Source organism: Ambystoma mexicanum, chromosome 7p (assembly GCF_040938575.1).
Source record: "Ambystoma mexicanum isolate Mex_15411 chromosome 7p, UKY_AmexF1_1, whole genome shotgun sequence".
In the NCBI taxonomy this organism is placed as follows: domain Eukaryota; kingdom Metazoa; phylum Chordata; class Amphibia; order Caudata; family Ambystomatidae; genus Ambystoma; species Ambystoma mexicanum.
Genome location: NC_090939.1, coordinates 295,981,862 through 296,000,728, shown reverse-complemented (window position 1 = coordinate 296,000,728; position 18,867 = coordinate 295,981,862). Strand labels below are relative to the sequence as shown.

Here is an 18,867-nt window from a genome sequence, read left to right as displayed (position 1 = left end):
GCTAACGGAGCGATCTGTCTGGCAACAGACATGAGGCGCACAGCCTGGCTAAAAGCTCTCAGGTTCAACCCGGATGTTCAGGATAGAATCCTGGACCTTCCATTCGAAGGGGGTGATCTTTTCCACTCCATAACTGATGAAGAGCTGGACAAGAAGAAGAGCAGCTCTCAGACAGCCAAGTCGCTGGTGATTCTCATCAACCCAGTAACTAAGCCTTTCTCACAGGCACAGTCTCGCTCAGACAAGGGGCAATCTTTTGGCGGTTTCCAAGGGTTCCAGGACCGTAAAGCCAGGCAGCCTGACAGGTCTCCCAGTCAGCACAGACAAAAACACCACAAAGCCTCAAATAAGGGGTTCTTCCAGTCCCCCTCCTACTCATCAGCCTCTGACCAGAAGAAACCATGACAATTCTTTTTGGGTCCACAGCACCCAAGTCAGGGGCAGGCTGACCCTGCACAGTCAGGCTTGACGGGCGAAGTTTGTGGATGCATTGTGTCCTGGGGCTTCTGGTTACCTCTTCCTTCTCCTCTTCCGATTTCCCCCCCCCCCTCCCACAGATCAGTACACCATCCCTCCTAGCAGAGATTTGCTCCCCTCTAGAGAGCGAGGCGGTAGGGGAGTTCACACCCTCCTGCCCCCCAGTTGGGGCAGGTCTGAGTACATTCAGACAGACCGCACGTCCTGCAATTTACTATATCAACAAACAGGGAAGCACCAGATCCCTGCAGCTGTGCTTGTTGAACCTGGAAATATGGGAATGGGCTTTCGGCCTGGATGTATGGATCCCAGCGGTCCACCTCTGGGAGAATCCAACCTGGAGGCAGACACTGTCGCCTGGCCGCTGACAGTGGCAGCTGAATGGGAGAGTACTCCAGGAAGTGTTCAGCAGATGGGGCCACCCCACCACAGACCTATTTGCGACAGTAAACAACTGGACATGTCAGCAATTTGCGTCCTGCGGAGGAAGGGGATGCAACTCTCTAAAGGTCGTACTCAAAATACCCTGGCACGGGATGTGGGCATATGCATTCCCACCCACGCTGTTGGTGCACAAAGTGGTGAGCAAGATCAGGAACTCCAGGAACTTGAAGATAATCCTCATAGTGCCTTGCTGGCCGGCACAACCCTGGTTCTTGGACCTGCGGCATCTGTCAACCCAGCCAGAGATGGTGCTTCCCCTGGGGTAGGGCCCTCAACTAGCACTAGCAGCCTGGTTCCTGAGCAGCTAGCGCTTCAGCACCTTCAGTTGTCAGGTGCCAATCTGGAGATCATTAAAAGTGTCAGAAATCAGTCTACGCGCAAGCAGTACAAAAGCGAATGGATGAGATTCTGTTTTTGTGCTGAGGAAAATCTGGTGAATCCACTGACATGCACCCTGGACCAAATCTTATCATTCCCGGCCTATCTTGCCAGGTCAGGTGTCCAGGTGGATACCTGCCAGACATACCTGGCCGCTATTGGCGCATACAGGAACTCTTGACTCTCTGATCCTGTCTTCGGCCAATCCCGTGGTAAAAAAAGCACCTGGCTGGCTTGACCAGGCTGCATCCCCCAGTCATACGCCTGCATCCCGTTTGGGACCTCAACGTGGTGCTGAGTGCTATAGCCCACAAACCATTCGAACCTATGGCCACAGCGAACATCAAGATGGTCACTCTGAAGACAGCCCTTCTGGTTGGTCTTGCGCCAGCTCGCAGAGTGAGTGAGGTCCAGGCATTAGTCGCCTCAGAGCCATACACTAGATTTCACAAAAATAAGGTTGTGCTTCGCACGCACCCCAAGTTCCTTCCAAAGGTGGCGTCATCCTTTCACATTGAGGAGATTGTGCTCCCCACATTTTTCCCAGACCCCAAGGAAGACGCAGAGAAAACGCTCCACTGTCTAGATGTCAGGAGAGTGTTGAAATTCTATCTGGACAGAACGAAAGGTATCTGCAAGAAAGATGCACGGTTTGTAACAATTGGAGGCTCCAGGCCTGGGCAGCAAGCCTCAAGGCATCCATAGCTAGATGGATGACAGCAGCGATCCATTAGGCATATAAGATGCAACGTAAGGATCCGCTGCAGGGCATGCATGCGGTAAGAGCCAAGGCGGCCGCAGTCGCGTTCCAGCGCCACGTTCTCTGGCAGGTGATCAGCAGGGTGGCAACATGGGCCACCCATTCGGCCTTTTGCAAACACTACTGCTTGGATACCAATGCCAAGGCAGATGCAGCATTTGGTCAAGCAGTACTGTATAATTTATTCTCCTCCCCAGGGCGGTGTCAGTTGTAATCGCCCACACTGGATGGAGGAAAGGGGACAAGACGTAGGAGTAATTAGGGTTGCTCACAGGAGTGACTAACGTACTCCTAGTCCCCTTTCCTCCATACGCCCCACCATCCACCCCCCTATAATAAGAGCAGTGAGGTTGTAAAAGTGTAATACAGCCGACTCATTTAAAGGGGACTGAGGTGTGGCGCTGGTGGGCACAGTTAAGGGAGCCTGTGCTCCCAGGGCCACGCCCCCATGCTCCAGTAAATTTAAAGGGGAAATGTATTTTTCTGGTGGAAAAGCGGTTCCGTTGCCGTCACTCGCGAGGGACGCCCATACAGGATGGAGGAAAGGGCACTACGGACTAGGAGTAGGCTAGTCACTCCGGTGAGTAACACCTCGTTTTTGCACAACGCTGCCCTCCCCACCAACAATATAGGCAGGTTTTTCCAGAATTGGACCGAGTCCTCTAATGCCAACAATGCTATACCCGTGTTATACACAAATGTGTCCTCAATGTTATGAAAGATTTGGATGCCCAAGTATCTAAAATATTCCCCCTCCCATCTGATCCCCCAATTGGGAAGGAGAGTAAGATTGCGGCTGCGAAGGTCCCTCAGCGGGAACAGTAATGACTTTTCTTTATTGATACGGAAGCCAGATAACTTCCGGAAATTACCCAACACCTCCAACAACATTTTCCAATGGGTTCCCCGCATACAGCAGCAGGTCATCCGCATGCAGGTAGACTGTGTGCCTCACCCCACGCGCTAATATACCTGGAGCCCCCCCCCCCCATCTCCTTCCTGAGATCTCGCCTGTGGTTCAAATGCCATCGAAAAATATTTTCGGGGAGACCGGGCATCCCTCCACCCAACATCTACTGCGGTGACACCCAATTGTTCGTCTTCACCCTTGGCACTGGGTTATTATATAGGAACCGCAGTCACTGCCAAATGTCCCCAAACCCAAAGGCTCCCAGCACCCTAAATAGCCATTCCTACTTCAAGGATTCAAAGGCCTTCATAGCATCAAAGGAAGCCAATGCCCTGTCCTATTTACAGTCTTTAACCTGGTCCATTTAAATGAAGCAAGCAGTATAGATTCATCGTAGTATTTCGTCCCCCTATAAATACGCACTGGTCAGGATGTACCAATACCGGAGCCACCCTGGACAGTCTGGTAGCCAGGATCTTACCCAGAATTTTTGCATCAACATTTAATAAGGAAATTGGGTGGTAGGATGCGCAGTCCAGGGGGTCTTTACGTTCCTTCAGCAGGACAGTTATTACCGCCTCCTGCTTAGAGTCCAGGAGAAACCCTGTCTCATCATAGACATTCTTAAGTCAAGGGACCAGGAGAGCCTTGTTTATTGCAATAAAATTCTACCAGGAAGCCTTTGCTGCCAGGGGACCTACTCTTGTGCATGGACCCCAGCGCCCCGCGTATATCGGATTCCTCAATAGGTCCCTCCAGCCCCCCTCTAAGATCCCTGGCCAGGACAGGGAGCTGAATCAAGTCCAATAGTTCATCGCGTCTTCGGCCAAGTGCATGCCCTCACTAGCGTAGAAACATCGAAAGGCCTCATTAATCCCCTCCTGGGTGGTGACGAGGTCCCCCGACTCCCGCCTGATCTGCATTATGCTATGCCGAGGTTGTTCCCGAAGGATCATCCAGGCCAGCAGTCGTCCCGCCTGATCTCCTTCCCCATGAATCGAAACATCCCGCCTGCTCCCATCAAACTTTGGTAATGAGTCCAGTGCCTCACGATGGGAAACCAGGGCCCTTACCAATTCTATCCCCGTCCCCAGTCCCTCCACTATACCCTTCTTTAGACCGGATACTACCCCCTCCAGTTTTTGTAGCTTCTCCTGCAACGTCTTCGTAACTCCCGACATTTTGGAGATACAGACCCTCCTGATTGTTGCCTTGAAAGCCTCCCACAGGATCCCTATTCCCTCCACTGATTCCTCGTTAATATCGAAAATGGCACTATTTCTTCCCATAATGTCTCCCAAAATGCCACATCCTCTAAGGCCATGACCAATAGACACCACGACCTCCCGGTGCCCCTGCCAGTCGCAACACAGACGGGAAGTACTCTTTATCATCTACATTGGGCGCATAAGAATTAACCACTCAGAAATCCCTTCCTTCCAATGTACCAAGGAGCACCACCATCCTCCCGACGTCATCAATTAGTACTTCATTCAACTGGCTTGGTACTCCTGCTGCTACCCAAATCAGGACTCCTCTTGGCGTACTTCGAATAGGATGTTCCCACCACCATCCCCACTCCACCACCTCTTAAGTAAATCCAAATCTTTTCGTATCATGTGGGTCTCTTGAAACAGGGCTTGCTGTACCTCATGTCACTTCAGCAACCCGCCAACTCGCTGGCATTTCAATCTTTTACCCAGCCCCCCGACATTCCAAGTCCCAATTTTCAGACTATCACCCCCTATGCTGGATTCGACAATCGGCACTGCCTAGCATGTCTCCCCTACTTTGCACACCCACTGTTCTGAAGAGACCGTCTCGGTCTGCACCGTCAACCTGACTACAAACTCCAGTCATTATGAGCATCTCTCACTTCCACACCACAGGACCTTTAACTATCGTCCTGGACTCAGTACAAGCCACCACCTATTGTAACGCTCACCTGATTCCCGTAGAGGCGCCGGTCTTGACTGGGCGTATACCGTATCTTCAAAGGTGATGTGTAACACACGGCTGGCTCTTTGGGCTGGACCTCTGTGCACTGTATGTCTGACTCGAAGGGTAAGATGTCTGCAGATAGAAGATATGGGATTAATGAACTGGGTTATTGAATGTCTCTCTCTTCTTCCCTTTCTCTTCTCCTGTAGAACCCCAAAGGTTAACGCTCTCACCTTAGGTAAGTGAACGCCGTGCTCTCCATCTGCCTCGGGGCAGGGTGCTGTAACCAGTTTCTTCACTGGATAAGGGGAGCAGGCCTCTTGACTTCAGAGGACTGCTGTCCGTCGTTTACTGCACGAACGGTAAGTTTCGAGTAATTCTAATGTCTTTAAAAGTCTTTAGTAATGATGTCTCTTGTTTTGCAGGGTTCAGGCGATGGCGGATGACGGGCTGAAGTGAGTTGAAGATGGAGCCCGTGTGATGAATAGAAGCGCCTGGAAGCACGTAAGTAAGCGCTTGTTGCCTGCTTCACGATGCGCTCTAACTGTCTTTTTATTTTGCAGGTAAAAGTTCGGAGCGGCTGCAGGGTGCCGGAATACCCACTGGGTTAGATGTGGAAAGGAGTAATGGCACGTGAGTATTAAAGTTCCCCAATGTCTTTAAACGCACCTTGTTTTGTCTTTCAGATGCGGGATGCAGCGCCGAAGACCTCCGGAGCATGCGAAGAGTTGGTAAGCTTTTGTCTTTCAGATGCCGGAATGCAGTGCGAAGACCTCCGGAGCGCACGAAGAGTAGGTAAGCCTTTGTCTTTCAGATGCCGGAATGCAGCGCGAGGCGTTGGTGACAGCCGATGGACCAGGTAAGTGAAGCGCTGTCACTGAAGACCGTAATGCTAACCTGTTCTTTCTTGTCTTTATAGGTGTTGCTGAAGACTGGATTCAGGATGGTAAGCCTTTTTCCTTAGGCCCAGGATCAGATGCAGAAGACACGATGAGCGTTCTGCTGCAGAGGATGCAGAATAACGCAAAGCAAGATTCATCCATCGGGTGTGGTTTAAATAGCCTCCTGTAGTGCTTAGGTGTCTCCTTCCACAGCCACGCCTAGGTAAGAAAAGAGTTCCTGCTTTCCAGAAGAGTTCCAGTGTTCTGAAACTAGGGAGTGGCTCCTGCCCCACCCAACAGGAAAAGTAGTTCCAAACAGAAGAGGATCAGAGGCTCAACTGGCAGGCAAGTAAGCAGCATGGTCTGCTGCAGGTAAGTCCACCCAAGCATTATGAGCCCGGCGCTTCCAGCGCTGGGACTGGGCATGTTTATGAGCCTGGTGCCACTGGCGCCAGGACTGGGTCCAAAAGGTCCCAATTGGGACTGGTTGGCACTCGGAACCTGGGTTATGGATCTGCTTCCAAGGGAGTTGGGAAAACCCTGACCTTTTGGAAGCAGAGATCATGACACCTATCAACCTCAACTTCAGTCCCCCCCAACCAAACATCAGTCCCCTGACTGCAATGCCCTGTCCTTCCCCGTCCCTGTGTGTCCAAACACTGTAGCGCAGAGTACAACCAGGTTTACACCGCCCATGGAGACGCAAAAAAAAAAGGATTTCCCTCCCACTATAACCTTCAATTTAGCTGGAAAGAACGTCTCACTGCATCATAGGGTCTCCACTGTCATTGCACCTCCAATGTGAAGTCTGGGAATATGCCCAACTTCGCATTGGTGGCCCCCCAGCTGGTGGGGCCTTGCCTGGCACCGTGTGTGCCTGTTCGACCGTGAATAATTTAGACAGTCCCTTTACACCCTAAGTATCCAAGATGAGATGTTCTACACTAGGCCCCTCCTTCATCTCTGGAACCACCACAGGCGGATGTTGCAACGCATACATCGGCCTTCTGTGTCCTCCGCTCTAGTCTCCAATGTCCTGGTTGCCCCTACTAGGCCAACTACTTGGTTCTTGAGATGTTCTAGGTCGTTCCTCCACATTGCTCACTCTCTGCTCCACTTCCGTGACTCTCTCGCACACCTTCCATAGATCTGCTCTCACCAGGGCACATCCACCCCCACCTCTTTGATACTCCCCTCAAGAGAGCTCCTAGTGGTTTGAATGGCCTCCTTCAAGGCGTCCAGGATCACCCCTCTGCCCATCTCCCCACATCAACACCTTCCGCCACCTGGTCTGCCTCCTCATGCTTCTGTTGCTTGTTTTTGGGGTCGGTATATTTGTCCATCTTCTGTTGGCCCTTCACTTTTGACCCTTTTGGTTGTCGCCTTGGCCCCCAGGCCTGTGTGCTCACTCATCGATCTCTCCCTCCTTCTGCAACGCTGAATCAGAGGGCCCACCTCTCCCAATGGAGCTTCCACTGCTGTAGGGGTGTAGCACCTCACTTATTTCCATGCACTTCCCCTGTCTCCCGGCTAGATGTGTTCCATAGCCCCCCCCCCAAGGACCCCTGCTCCGCTGAACCCCTCTCACGCCACTAGGCTCACGGCCTCCAGGTAAGTTGCGACTGCCAGGCCTCCCACTCCCCTCTAAGGGAGCACAATCCAGGAAGATACCCAGTGTCTATTTGGGACACTGGCCAAAGAATGGCAAGGGTTGCATAGTCATCAACTGGCCCCTCCTACCATAATGTTCAACAGTCTAACCCCAGGGCACCCTGCAATGCTGGTCGCTGCGGCTCCTCCGGCAAACACTTGCAGCATGTGGGGTAGGAGGACTCTGCTCTCCTGCTGGAGCTCTTGGCTCAGGGGTACCTTACCACTCTCTCACCTGCTATTTCAACCTTCCCCCTGATTCCTTGTAAGGCGTGTCCAATGGAGCCGAAAAGAATAGCTGTTACTCCACTATGCCTCACCCCAGAGCCAAGGCCAGAGCTCCCAAACCGATATCACGTCCCCGGCCCGACCCATGAATAATGACCACCACAGGTGTGCTGCTTATATTCTATCTATTTATTCATGCAATCCAAGGGCCAGACCTGCCTGTGGGGGCTCTTTCTCCCAAATTGCTGCTTCTCATTTTGTGTAGGGGGGCCCACTGCTGAACCCACTCTCCGGCACCAGTCTGGATTAAGTCCCTCGACATGGGAGTGCCGCTCTGAATTGTTGCATGCTGCTCCAGGTCTCATTCCATGTGCCCTCTTTGTTGCGCTTCAGTGCTGCTCTGCCGCCGCCTCCTTTTGCTTCCTACTCCGTCCAAAGGGTGAGGACACACTCCTGGTCCTCTCCTCAGTATATTAGGCCCTGTGGAGCGCTGTGCCTCGCTGGCCATCTTCCCCCTGGCACCACATCAGGGTCGATAACCACCAATGCCTCACTCCGGTGCTCCACGTGGTCCCCCAACAGGTACTCGCTTTGCTGCCACTGTGTTCTCGGTACGGAGCACTCGTCGCCTCTTCTTTGCTGTCTGGACAGTAGATTGGGGCCGTCCTCCAATGGCCCAGGCTCCCTGGTTCAGCCCCGGCAGTCCCTGCCAGCTTCGATGGTCATTTTGGAGCCTCGGATCTCGCGCCACCAGCACAACTCAGCGCCTGCCGACGGGGCTCCAAACCTGCACGCCTCACACTACAAGCCAGTCAAACTGTGCCCCCCGGGTTCTCTATCTTGATGTTTGATGGTGAGAAGGTAGTCATTGATCCATGGCGTGCAGAGGTGTTTCAGGGATTATTGGTTTTTGAGGGGGGGCTATGGAGTTGAGTGATTTGGTATTTGGCGGTGTTGTAATTGTTGAGGAGCAAGGTGATGTCTGCTTGAGGTGAGAGACTGATGGTATGAGTGGTGCGAGCATTGTGTTCATGATGAATTTGATTTTCCTGCCTGGAGGGATGTGTGGTGGGTGGGGGGAATGTTGTGTGGAAGAGTAGGAGGAAAGGGGATGGCAAAGTATTCTGACCGGGATACCCATATTTGATTTTTGCACAGAAACCAACATTTTCAAGAAATCATGGGGACAAGGGTTTTGCTAACTATATGTGTGGGAAAGGTGATAATGTGGGTGAGGTTCAAAGGGGTAAGTGGTGTGAGGATGCTGTTCAATATAGGTTTGTTTTCTGGGTGGGAAGTACCTGGGTTGAAATCATCACTAACATAGATGTTGGTGCTAGGGGAGCCATGGCGGTTTGCAGTGAAGTCAGAGTGAAATTTGGGATTGTTTGTTGTGAAGGAGGTAAATGAGGTTGATACATATGGGGTGTGAGTGTGGAGCAGGGAATCAGCTGAGAGAGATGGCTTCAATGGATGTGCATGTTGGACCAGTGGAGTGGTTGAATGTGATTGAGCCTTTCAAGATGCTGGCAAAGCTATAGGCTATTTCATGCAAGCGTTCACTGTGATGGATGATATAGTATGGGGTACCATGTCTAGGATGATACGTATGTGGTGGTGTTTCAGCCATGTCTATGTTGGAAAGAACATCTCTCTAGTGTTTGGTGAGGAGGTTGTTTATTTCATGAGTGTGTGCTGATACAGAGTGGCAGTTGAGCAAGTGTATGTGAATAGTTCTCAATGGGGATTTGGGATGGGGTTTGATCTGTATGTTTGGATGTTTGTGTTCTGCGTTTGTGCCATGTTTGTGGAACTCGGTGGCTAATAGAGGACACTGAAAGATAAAGACTCCTACCCTTCTCTCTGTCCACCCTTTGCCAGGATGCCCAGTGATTGGAAGTGACTTGTATTCCCAAAATGGCCCAGAAGTAGTTCCACAGGAAATTGATAAAAATGGGAAACATAAATGTAACCATGCCTGCAAAAAGGCGAAATTACTTCCTCACTTTAAAATTGTAGGAATGAGCCGTCTCCTAAAGGCGCCTTCTACTTTCATTGCATCCAATAGGGGTGCTCAATAAGTCCGCAGAAACACTGTGCACAATCTCTCAGGCCTACCATGAGAGGCAATTCCACAACGAAGTAGCCTAAACCAGTTTTCAGGAGTAGTTCCCTTCTCCTCCCTCATAAGGCACAGATGAAAGTCACACATTGCTGAGATGCCTAAAACACAAAAATCTCCCTTAATCTGAAGGTGGTCATGCTACCTCACCACATTTCTGGTACTTGTGTGGAAACACCTGGACACAATGGGACTCCTAAAACTACTCTTTTCTTTCTCTACCTAGGACTGTCTCTGGTCGCTGAATCTCAAGGTCACCATTCCTACCCAACTCCCATCGGATATAGGCCCTCTTTTTTTGGAGACTGTAAGCTTATTGAAACAATGATTGTCCCGGCTTCCCACTGCCCGACATTAAAGATACCAAAATATTTTCCATCCGTAACTTTTGTCTGAGGGACCTGTTAGAAAGTTGCGCAAGATTTGCAATAGGGCACTCCTCGCTGTAGGTTTTTCAGCAATGGCCATCGTTGCGTCCAACTTCCTTATACTTTACATTGCAAACTTTTTACATTCCCCCCAACCTCTCCAAGGTGACGGACTGCCTTGCTTAGTGTATAACCTTCCTGGGGTTCTATTTTAAGTTTGTTTTTCTCAATGTCCGCTCCATAGTAACCACTGCCAGAAAGCTCCTTCAGCTTACGCTCGGCCATCTTCACTGCCATGTCAACGATCTCCCCATTAGTCTTTATTAAGTGCATTCATATATTTAAGAAAATCATTTCTCCCCTTGTTAGCCTCTTATTAGTGGAGTCATTGGCCTCAGCCTTCCATTGCACATTGAGTGAAGAATTCCTCATCTTAAAAGAATTCCTCCCTGTTCTTTCTTGCATCTTTCCACCATAACAGTCAAATGAAATCAAGTCCAAGATCGCTGCTGATGTGGTAAATATCTCATCTAAACAGACCTGTGGTTCACAGAAAAATCGACTTGCCAAGCAATGCCATCAGTTGGTGCTTGTCCTTTTCGATTGAATGATTTCCTACTTTTTTTAATTGTAGCTTTACCACTATTGATAATCTAAATGGGAAGTTGTACTTGTTTTAAGTGGAAATATCAATAGCTCTATATAGGCACCATATCATTTGGCTCTATTGATGTAGCCTCTCGTTCCCACTCTAATAAGAGTTGGTAATCCAATGCCTGCAATATTTCTGTTGCAGTACTTTCATTGATAAGGTCTATGGTTGTGAATTTGACTTCAAAAAAATCTACATGGTGTCTTGTCCTTATGATTTCTGGAATTGAAAGTGATAACAGGGTGTGGCCAGCAACAGAGCGATGCGGACGTGAGCCTCCGAGCTCCCGCGGCCGCGGCATATATCCTGGATTAAAACAGCCTGTCATCCGTGTCGAATCGACATAAAAATATACCCTTCCGGAGAGAATCGGCTGTTACCAATAATAGTGGAAAATCGCTGCGAAAAGTGAAGGATTGAGGCGGCAGGCAAGCCGGGAAGCTTCCGAGGCAAGTCAAAGATTCGTTTCCAAGATGGCGCCGCAGTACGCGGCTTAGACTGCGTAATAAAACTGCCTGATCGGGAAGCAGCCAGGAAGAGAAAGGCGAGAGGAGACGGTGCACGGCGACTCCCTGCAGGAGGTCGGTGCAAGCGAAACACTGCAGAGGGCAGGGCTGCCCTGGGGCCAGCCTGTGACGCATAAGCGGCGAGAGAGGGGGAGACGGATCGTAGCGTCTGAACACCGGCGCGACACCTGCAACCTTTCCCTCTACCTCACAAAAGCATCGGGAGCGGGCGGGCCCACCACGAGTAAAGCCGATACCAAGAGGGACACCTTAGGTGGAAAGGGGCACAAGAGAGGAACGAACGCAAGGAAACAGCCGCGTGTTACACAGCAAAAAGAGCTGGGTGCAGCAGAAACCCCCCAAACTCACTCAAACAAAACGCAAGGCTGGTGCCGGCACAGCGGTTGCAGAGCGGGGGCACCCACCACCCATACCCAGTGGGGTGCCCGCTCAAAAACCCTAAAAAGGACAAAAGGCATAGCTTTCGACAGGGTGTGACGGCCGTCACGGACCGCAAACTACCTGAAAACTACCTATAATCTACACCTACCCAGGAACGCATCAAATCGGGGTAGGCCCGGACAATACCCAGTGGCTGGACAGCACAGTAAACACACTACCCCAGGGGAGTAAACCCGTGCTCCAGAGTGCACCAAACCAAAGGCCGCGAACGCCCTGGGAAATAGGAAACTGGTAAAAAAGACCCACTGGTTCACTGGGAATAACTGGACCACCTCGGGAGTAAGACCTGTGTGCAACACCCGAAGGGCACCTGTACGAGCAGCAACAATCGGCCAATTCTCAGCGATAGTTGCCAACAAAATGAGCAATCCCCAACACGCCCAAATACGAGCAAAGCAAAACGCACTGTGCACATCCACGAGTCTCCAAGATGGGCAAAGAAAAAACCAAAAAGCCGGGAACCCAAAGCAGGATTGCTCAATTCACCACATCGGTGACACACACTGGCAGAACAAACCCACCTAGAAACAACGGAGGAGGAAGGGGACGCAATATCCTTGAAGGACGTCACGACAGCAATCGCCAACTCGCGCGCCTCCATGGAGCAGAAAATAGATGGTATTGGCGTGGACGTCTCCCTGCTACGCAATGACCTCCAGAAACTAACCTCTCGCACCGGAGAGGCAGAGCAGCGCATATCTGGGGTGGAGGATGGGCTGAGGAACCTAGAACAGCAGCTAAATGGAGCAACAACCCGCCTAAAAGTACTGGAAGGGAAGGTGGATGAAGGAGTGGGCAGATCGAGACGGAACAATGTAAGGATCCTAGGATTGCCGGAGAAAACCGAAGGCTCCAGCATGGAGCTATTTCTGGAGCAGTGGCTCTCAGACTTGTGCGACAAAAAAAGGTTTCTCAAAGTTCTTCTCAATAGAAAGGGCTCACTGAGTACCCATTGGACGCCCAATACCCGGCACTCCACCACGCACAGTGGTAGCAAAATTCCTGAACTATAGAGACCGGGATGCACTGCTACAAATGGCACGCACAAAAGGCACGATAACCCATAATGGCTCAAGGATAGCCTTTTTCCCGGACTATACAAGAGAAGTGCAAAAGGCAAGATAGTCATTTGACCAGCTTAAAAAGCAACTGCGCTCCTTAAATGTGAAATACGGCCTAATCTTTCCAGCTCAACTGAAAATCGTCCATAAAGGGACGACAGTCCACATTACTGACGCGAAAGAGGCCTGGAGATGGGCAGAGCTGCACATAGATGGCAATTGGAGGGCCACTAGGGGAAACAGAAATGGGTGCCTCGGAATCCTACCAGTCAGAAAGCCCCCCCTGAGCAACCACCGGACCAAGATGGAATCTTACCTCCGCATGAGGGGGAGGGCTGAAACAAGAGCCAGTGCCGCACTACACACTTGCAAGCCGGCACCAAAGCAGCAACAGACCTACGACATACGAAAGTAACGCAAAAGACATTCGACATGGATGAAGACACATAAGCGGCCACCTTGTTCAAACGCAGCCCCCCCAGCTCCGTGGGAACAACCGTGGACGTTGTAAGTGTTGTTAATTGCAGTCTGGAGTAGACTCTAGTTAACCTCCGACTGATGTTCGGGCGACAGGTACTTCGAGTTGGGGTGGAGGGGGTAGGGGAATTTGTAAATGTTTGTTTAGTTCATTGTTCTAAGAAGGCTCTTGTTTATATTTGGGCCTGGAAGTTAATGCACACTTTAGGTCAGGGTCTGACTCCCATCATCTGGATGCAACGCACCATGGCAGAACACACACAACTCCCTCTGATACACCCATCTTACAACTGGAATGACAGGACCCCCCAACAGAACTTATACCAGATCCATTAGGATAATGACATGGAATGTGAACGAGGCGCCTAGTACTACAACAACTAAATCTGTATGCACCAGATGCAGCGTTCCTGACCGAAACACATTTAGCAGGCACGAACTGCAACCTATTCAAACGAACCAACTACCGCATAGCATTACACTCTGGCTTCTCCATGGGCTCCCACGGGGTACTCATCCTGATACATAAACGGCTACCATTTAACCTGATATCTGTCACACAAAACACAGGGGTAGATTCGTGCCTGTAACTGGAACCCTCTGGGAACGCACCACATCCATGCTAGCTATCTATGCACAGCCAACTCTACTATCTGCTTTAATCAATGACATAACACCCATAATCACTGCAGACCCTGCAAACCTGATGATAATGGGGGGAGATTTTAATGAGGTCATGAACCTAGAACTTGATTGCACACATATTCACACAAGGAACCCTTCCACACGTACCAAATTAGCCACATTCACTGCTCTCGGTCTGAAGGATGTGTGGAGACATCTACACCCTGATGCAAGGGAATACTCGTTCAACTGTGGAGCACATGCCTCCCTATCGAGGCTTGACTACTTCTTCCTCCCAGCAATCGAATTGCACCTAGCACGCGAGGCAAAGCTACTACCCAGAGGGATCTCAGACCATTCCCCTCTTAGAACTCAATACCAACAGGCTGACTCCCCCGCCCACTTGGCAGCTGAATAACTACTACTTGGGTTTCCCTGAACTAGTAGGGCATGTCCAGAAAACTACGGAATCGTATTTTGAATTAAATACTACCTCAGTAGAAAGCCTGGCAGTGTTATGGGAGGCATATAAACCGGTGCTAAGAGGGGAGCTCATCTCCTGGATTGCAGCCCACAAGAGAAAACAGCTTAAATCACTAAGGGAGGCCAAAGCACAAGTACAAAGAGCAGAGGCAACCCACTTATCCCTAAACCAACCAGAGACACACCGGGCACTACAGCTGGCACAAAAACAACTACAGAATATTGCCCTACATGGCGCCAAACAAGCACACACAGCAATGCGAGCCAGGGTGTATGAAACCGGGGACAAAGCGGGCAAATGCTGGCCTGGTTGGAGAGGAGGGACAAAGGCCTTAGACATGTTAGGGCAATTAAGATAATTAAGATACAAGACGACGCACCAATAACCGCAGAGCGGGACATAGCAGAAGGATTCGCAACTTATTATGGTGAACTCTACAAAACACCAACTTCCCCTATAGACACTTCAATCCTAACAGGAATCACCCTCCCCTTGAACCCGACTAGATATCTCTGTTAGAGAAAGAAATCACAGAAGATGAACTAACCACGGCCATAGCAGACCTCCAATCCGGGAAAACCCCGGGACCCAATGGCCTCCCGGTAGAAGTGTGGAAAAAAAAATAGGCCCAAATGCGATAACACCTCACCTATTGAGAATGTACGAGGCCTCGCGTAGAGACGGATGTCTCCCGCAGGATCTTAGGAAAGCCACTATAGTAGTGTTGCCCAAGGCAGACAAACCTCCAGATAGATGTAGTTCCTATAGACCTATTTCCCTTATTAATACTAAAACTAAAATCCTGCTGTAGTCGGTTGGCTAGTGTTTTTGCTAGATCATACCCTCCTTGATCCACCCGGATCAATGTGGATTCATGCTGCAAAGATCCACGCGCATGAATATACATAGGTTACATACAGCATTGGAGAGGGCAACCACAATTCAGGGCCCATTTAGCATTACTGGCGGTGGACTTTGAAAAGGCGTTTGATTCAGTTAACTGGGAAATTATGCAGCGAATGGGATTTGGGCCGCAATTCATGAGCTGGTTTAAACTACTGTATAAATCACCGGTAGCAGTAACAAAAGTGAACGGCTATGTATCTAACCCCTTTGATATAGGAAAGGGACACGACAGGGATGCCCCCTATCGGCTATGATCTTCGCGATAGCGATCAAACCCCTTGCAATAATATTGCGAGATACTGGGACATGGAACGGCTTCCGCTGGTCGGAACACTGGGAAGACAAAGTGTCCCTATACGCAGACTATCTGCTTATATACTTAAAAGATCCTGTAAGATCCTGTTCTATAGTAACTACTGTACTGGAGAGATGCGGCTCGTTTAGCGGCCTACGCGTTAACTGGGCAAAATCCATTCTGTTCCAGTTGGGACAGGAAGAAGAATCAATACTACCCCACTGCCCCTACCAAATAGAGAGGGAACAATTCAGATATCTGGGGATACAAATCACGAACAACTTGGACTACACCCCTAAGAATTTATAGCCGGTAATGACAAAATTCGCAGAAGATGCCCGACACTGGTCAACCCTCCCATTAACACTATTAGGCAGAGCGGCACTCTTCAAAATTATGGCCCTGCCCCACTTCCTATATATACTACAAAATGCCCCGTTACACATACCACCAAGCGAATTCAGGAAAATAGATGAAACACTCCGGAAGCTGCTATGGAATGATGGTCACCCACGCATGGCGCTCGCCACTCTCCAGAGGTCCATATACGGAGGGTGGAATCGGGCTCCCCCACTGCAGACGTACTACTGGGCAAGCCAAATGGCAGTTGTAAATAATAAACTGCATGGAGACACCACTGCGCCACACAACAGACCATTAGAAACAGACACTCCCGAGAAACCCATCATGAAATACCTCAATAAGAAAAAGACCCGATTGGCATCGCCCACCATGCAATTACACACAATGCGGATCTGGGCAGAAACACATACATTTGTGGGATGGGAAAATAAACTATCCCTAGCACAGCCTCTTTGGAATAACAAGAATCTCCCTGAACTGTACACGCTGACCAAATGGCTGAATTGGTCACGACATGGGACACTAACGATAGGCGATGTCGTGAAAGAAGGCAATGTAATTCCATTTGCGGAACTGGCATCCCGCTTCAATCTCCCACAAACCGAACACTATCACTACACCCAGCTGCACCACTTATTGCAAGCCGGCCTCCCCGACATGGACTCCCTACCAGAATACACCCCGATAGAACGAAACCTATTCCCAGAGCAAATTGCTCTTAAGGTAACATTGGTTTTGTACAGTGCCATAACCTCCTTCGGCACAACAGAACTGTCAGGGCTACATGCCCAATGGGAAACTGATGTGGGTACTATACTGCCGGAGGAATGGGTTTCTGCACTGATGTTTCCCCGGGAAGTGGCTATATCGTCAAGACTTCTTAGGCTGATTCAACTAAAAATACTACACAGAGTGTACTACACTAGGGTAGCCCTCCATAAATGGGGAAGGATAACTGATCCAGCCTGTTTGCGGTGTAGAACTGAGGAGGGTACCTTCTTCCATATTCTGTGGGAGTGTACCCACATTCAACAACTCTGGGAGGCATGCTGCAGTGAGTTATCAACAGTTATGGGCAAAGTGATTCCTAGAGACCCAAAACTGCTACTATTGGGAATGGGGAATGAAATCGAGCTGTCAAGATATGAAAAGCTGTTTCTGTTCACCACCACTGCACTAATCAAAAGGAACATTGCACAACAATGGGGGATCGGAAGTGACACCAAGTTATGAACAATGGGTGACAGATGTGGACATTTGTGTTGCAATGGAGCGCAGGGTGTACACAGCCAGAGGGTGTCCGGCAAAGGCGCAAAAAGTATGGCAAAGGTGGGAAGATGCCCACTGAAATACAACTTGGCATAATTGTCTGGGGAGGCACGTTAGCGCACACTTTGGTGATTCTCGTGTGCTCATGGTAAAGGAATGAGGTGTGATCTTTTGTAATATGTAGACTCATTCTCATCTGCTTGCATGTGCTGGGGGGACGGACAGTGACCTTTTTCTTTTGTAGTGTGCTTGTATTTGTTTGTTTGTTATAAAAATAATAAAAAATGTTATATTAAAAAAAAAAACAAGTCAGGACCAGATATGAAGGGAATTCTGGCTCTGGAAATAGCTGCAAGGAAGAAGGGGTGAAAGGCAATTGGGGTGGTGGTTGACGCACTATGGGCTACTTTCCAAATAGTATAATTGTGGTAAAATACATTGTGCCTTTCACTACACAAAGGCCAAATAAGACCAATATAGAACATATAGAATTACTACATGCCTTGGAGGACAAGTTATTATTCACAGGAATTGGATATTGTAGTTGAAGTGTGAAAGTGTGAGTTACAGCCTAATTTCAGTCTATTTAAGCCAGAGGGGGGATTACATCTACTAAAAATGCTTTCTCAGAGTTATGCCTTGTGGAAAACAGGAAACGCTGCCCAGCGGTCTGTGTAGCATTTAACTGGTGATAGGTGCTGCTAACTGGAATGAGAGGTTGGTTGTTTGGAAGAGCCTATGCTAGTAGGAGTAGCACATTTATTCTTATATCTGATAAAGTAGATACAGAAATGAAATGCCTATGGGGTTTGTTGACTCTAAAAGCAGAATTGTTCTAATGCCTTTTCTTTTTTTGGCAGTGTTGCTGACCGAACCGCCGAAAGGACAATGGTATCACATTAGTGATACTCATGTGCAAACTGTGCCGCTAAATAGAGTGCTGAATTCACAAGCCTACCTCCTGTTCTATGAAAGAATACTGTAGTAGTCACTATGCAATAAAGTGCTTTATGAACCATATTCCCCCTGGATTTTTCCATATACCTTGAAAGAAGAAATGTCATATGGCCCATGGTCTTGCAGTTGAAATTGATGCTAAATTAAATATATCAGAGGAACGTTATTTCAATTGTGTAAAAAAAAAAAAAGTGGAAAATAAATTCTGTGTTAACAAAATGTTACTGTTTGGGGAAACATCATGCTTTTGGAAAACTTTTATATTACTTATTAAACTACAGTAATCAAGATGAGTTTTGATTCCACTGTGTTCTTTCTTTTAGTCAGTTGCTTACTATTGAAAGAATGCAGCGCTCATATTAAACATGTTCATTAAAAAAACTCTGATTTGTACCTCTGGAAAATATAGTTGTACATGAAAGTAATTTAAGTATTTTTGAATTGTATTTATTTTGTTCCTGTACATTTCATGACAGTTTCTGTGTTTGTTTATAAGTAGAGATGACCAAATGTATGTGAAGTAAAGTGGACTGAAAATGCCTGTGTGCCTCAATTGTTTCTCATTAAATTGTGCCCCCCATCTCATTTCTAGTCATTACAGGTTGTATTGCATTCTCAATGGATATGTGGCTTTAGAATGTAGTTCAGTTTA

At 48.9% G+C, this 18,867-nt stretch overlaps 1 protein-coding gene across 2 annotated transcripts in view; it reads left to right on the top strand.

The window, feature by feature from the left end:
* Positions 1-18,646, top strand: part of USP16 (ubiquitin specific peptidase 16) — a 1,134,075-nt gene extending 1,115,429 nt beyond the window's left edge. The window contains exon 18 of one of the 2 annotated variants that reach the window (XM_069636367.1): positions 18,119-18,646. In XM_069636367.1, coding sequence (XP_069492468.1) covers positions 18,119-18,243 — 125 coding nt within the window. In that variant the 3' untranslated portion in view covers positions 18,244-18,646. The remainder of the gene's footprint in view (positions 1-18,118) is intronic. The other variant, XM_069636368.1, reaches the window with a different exon arrangement.
* The last annotated feature ends 221 nt before the right edge of the window (positions 18,647-18,867 follow it).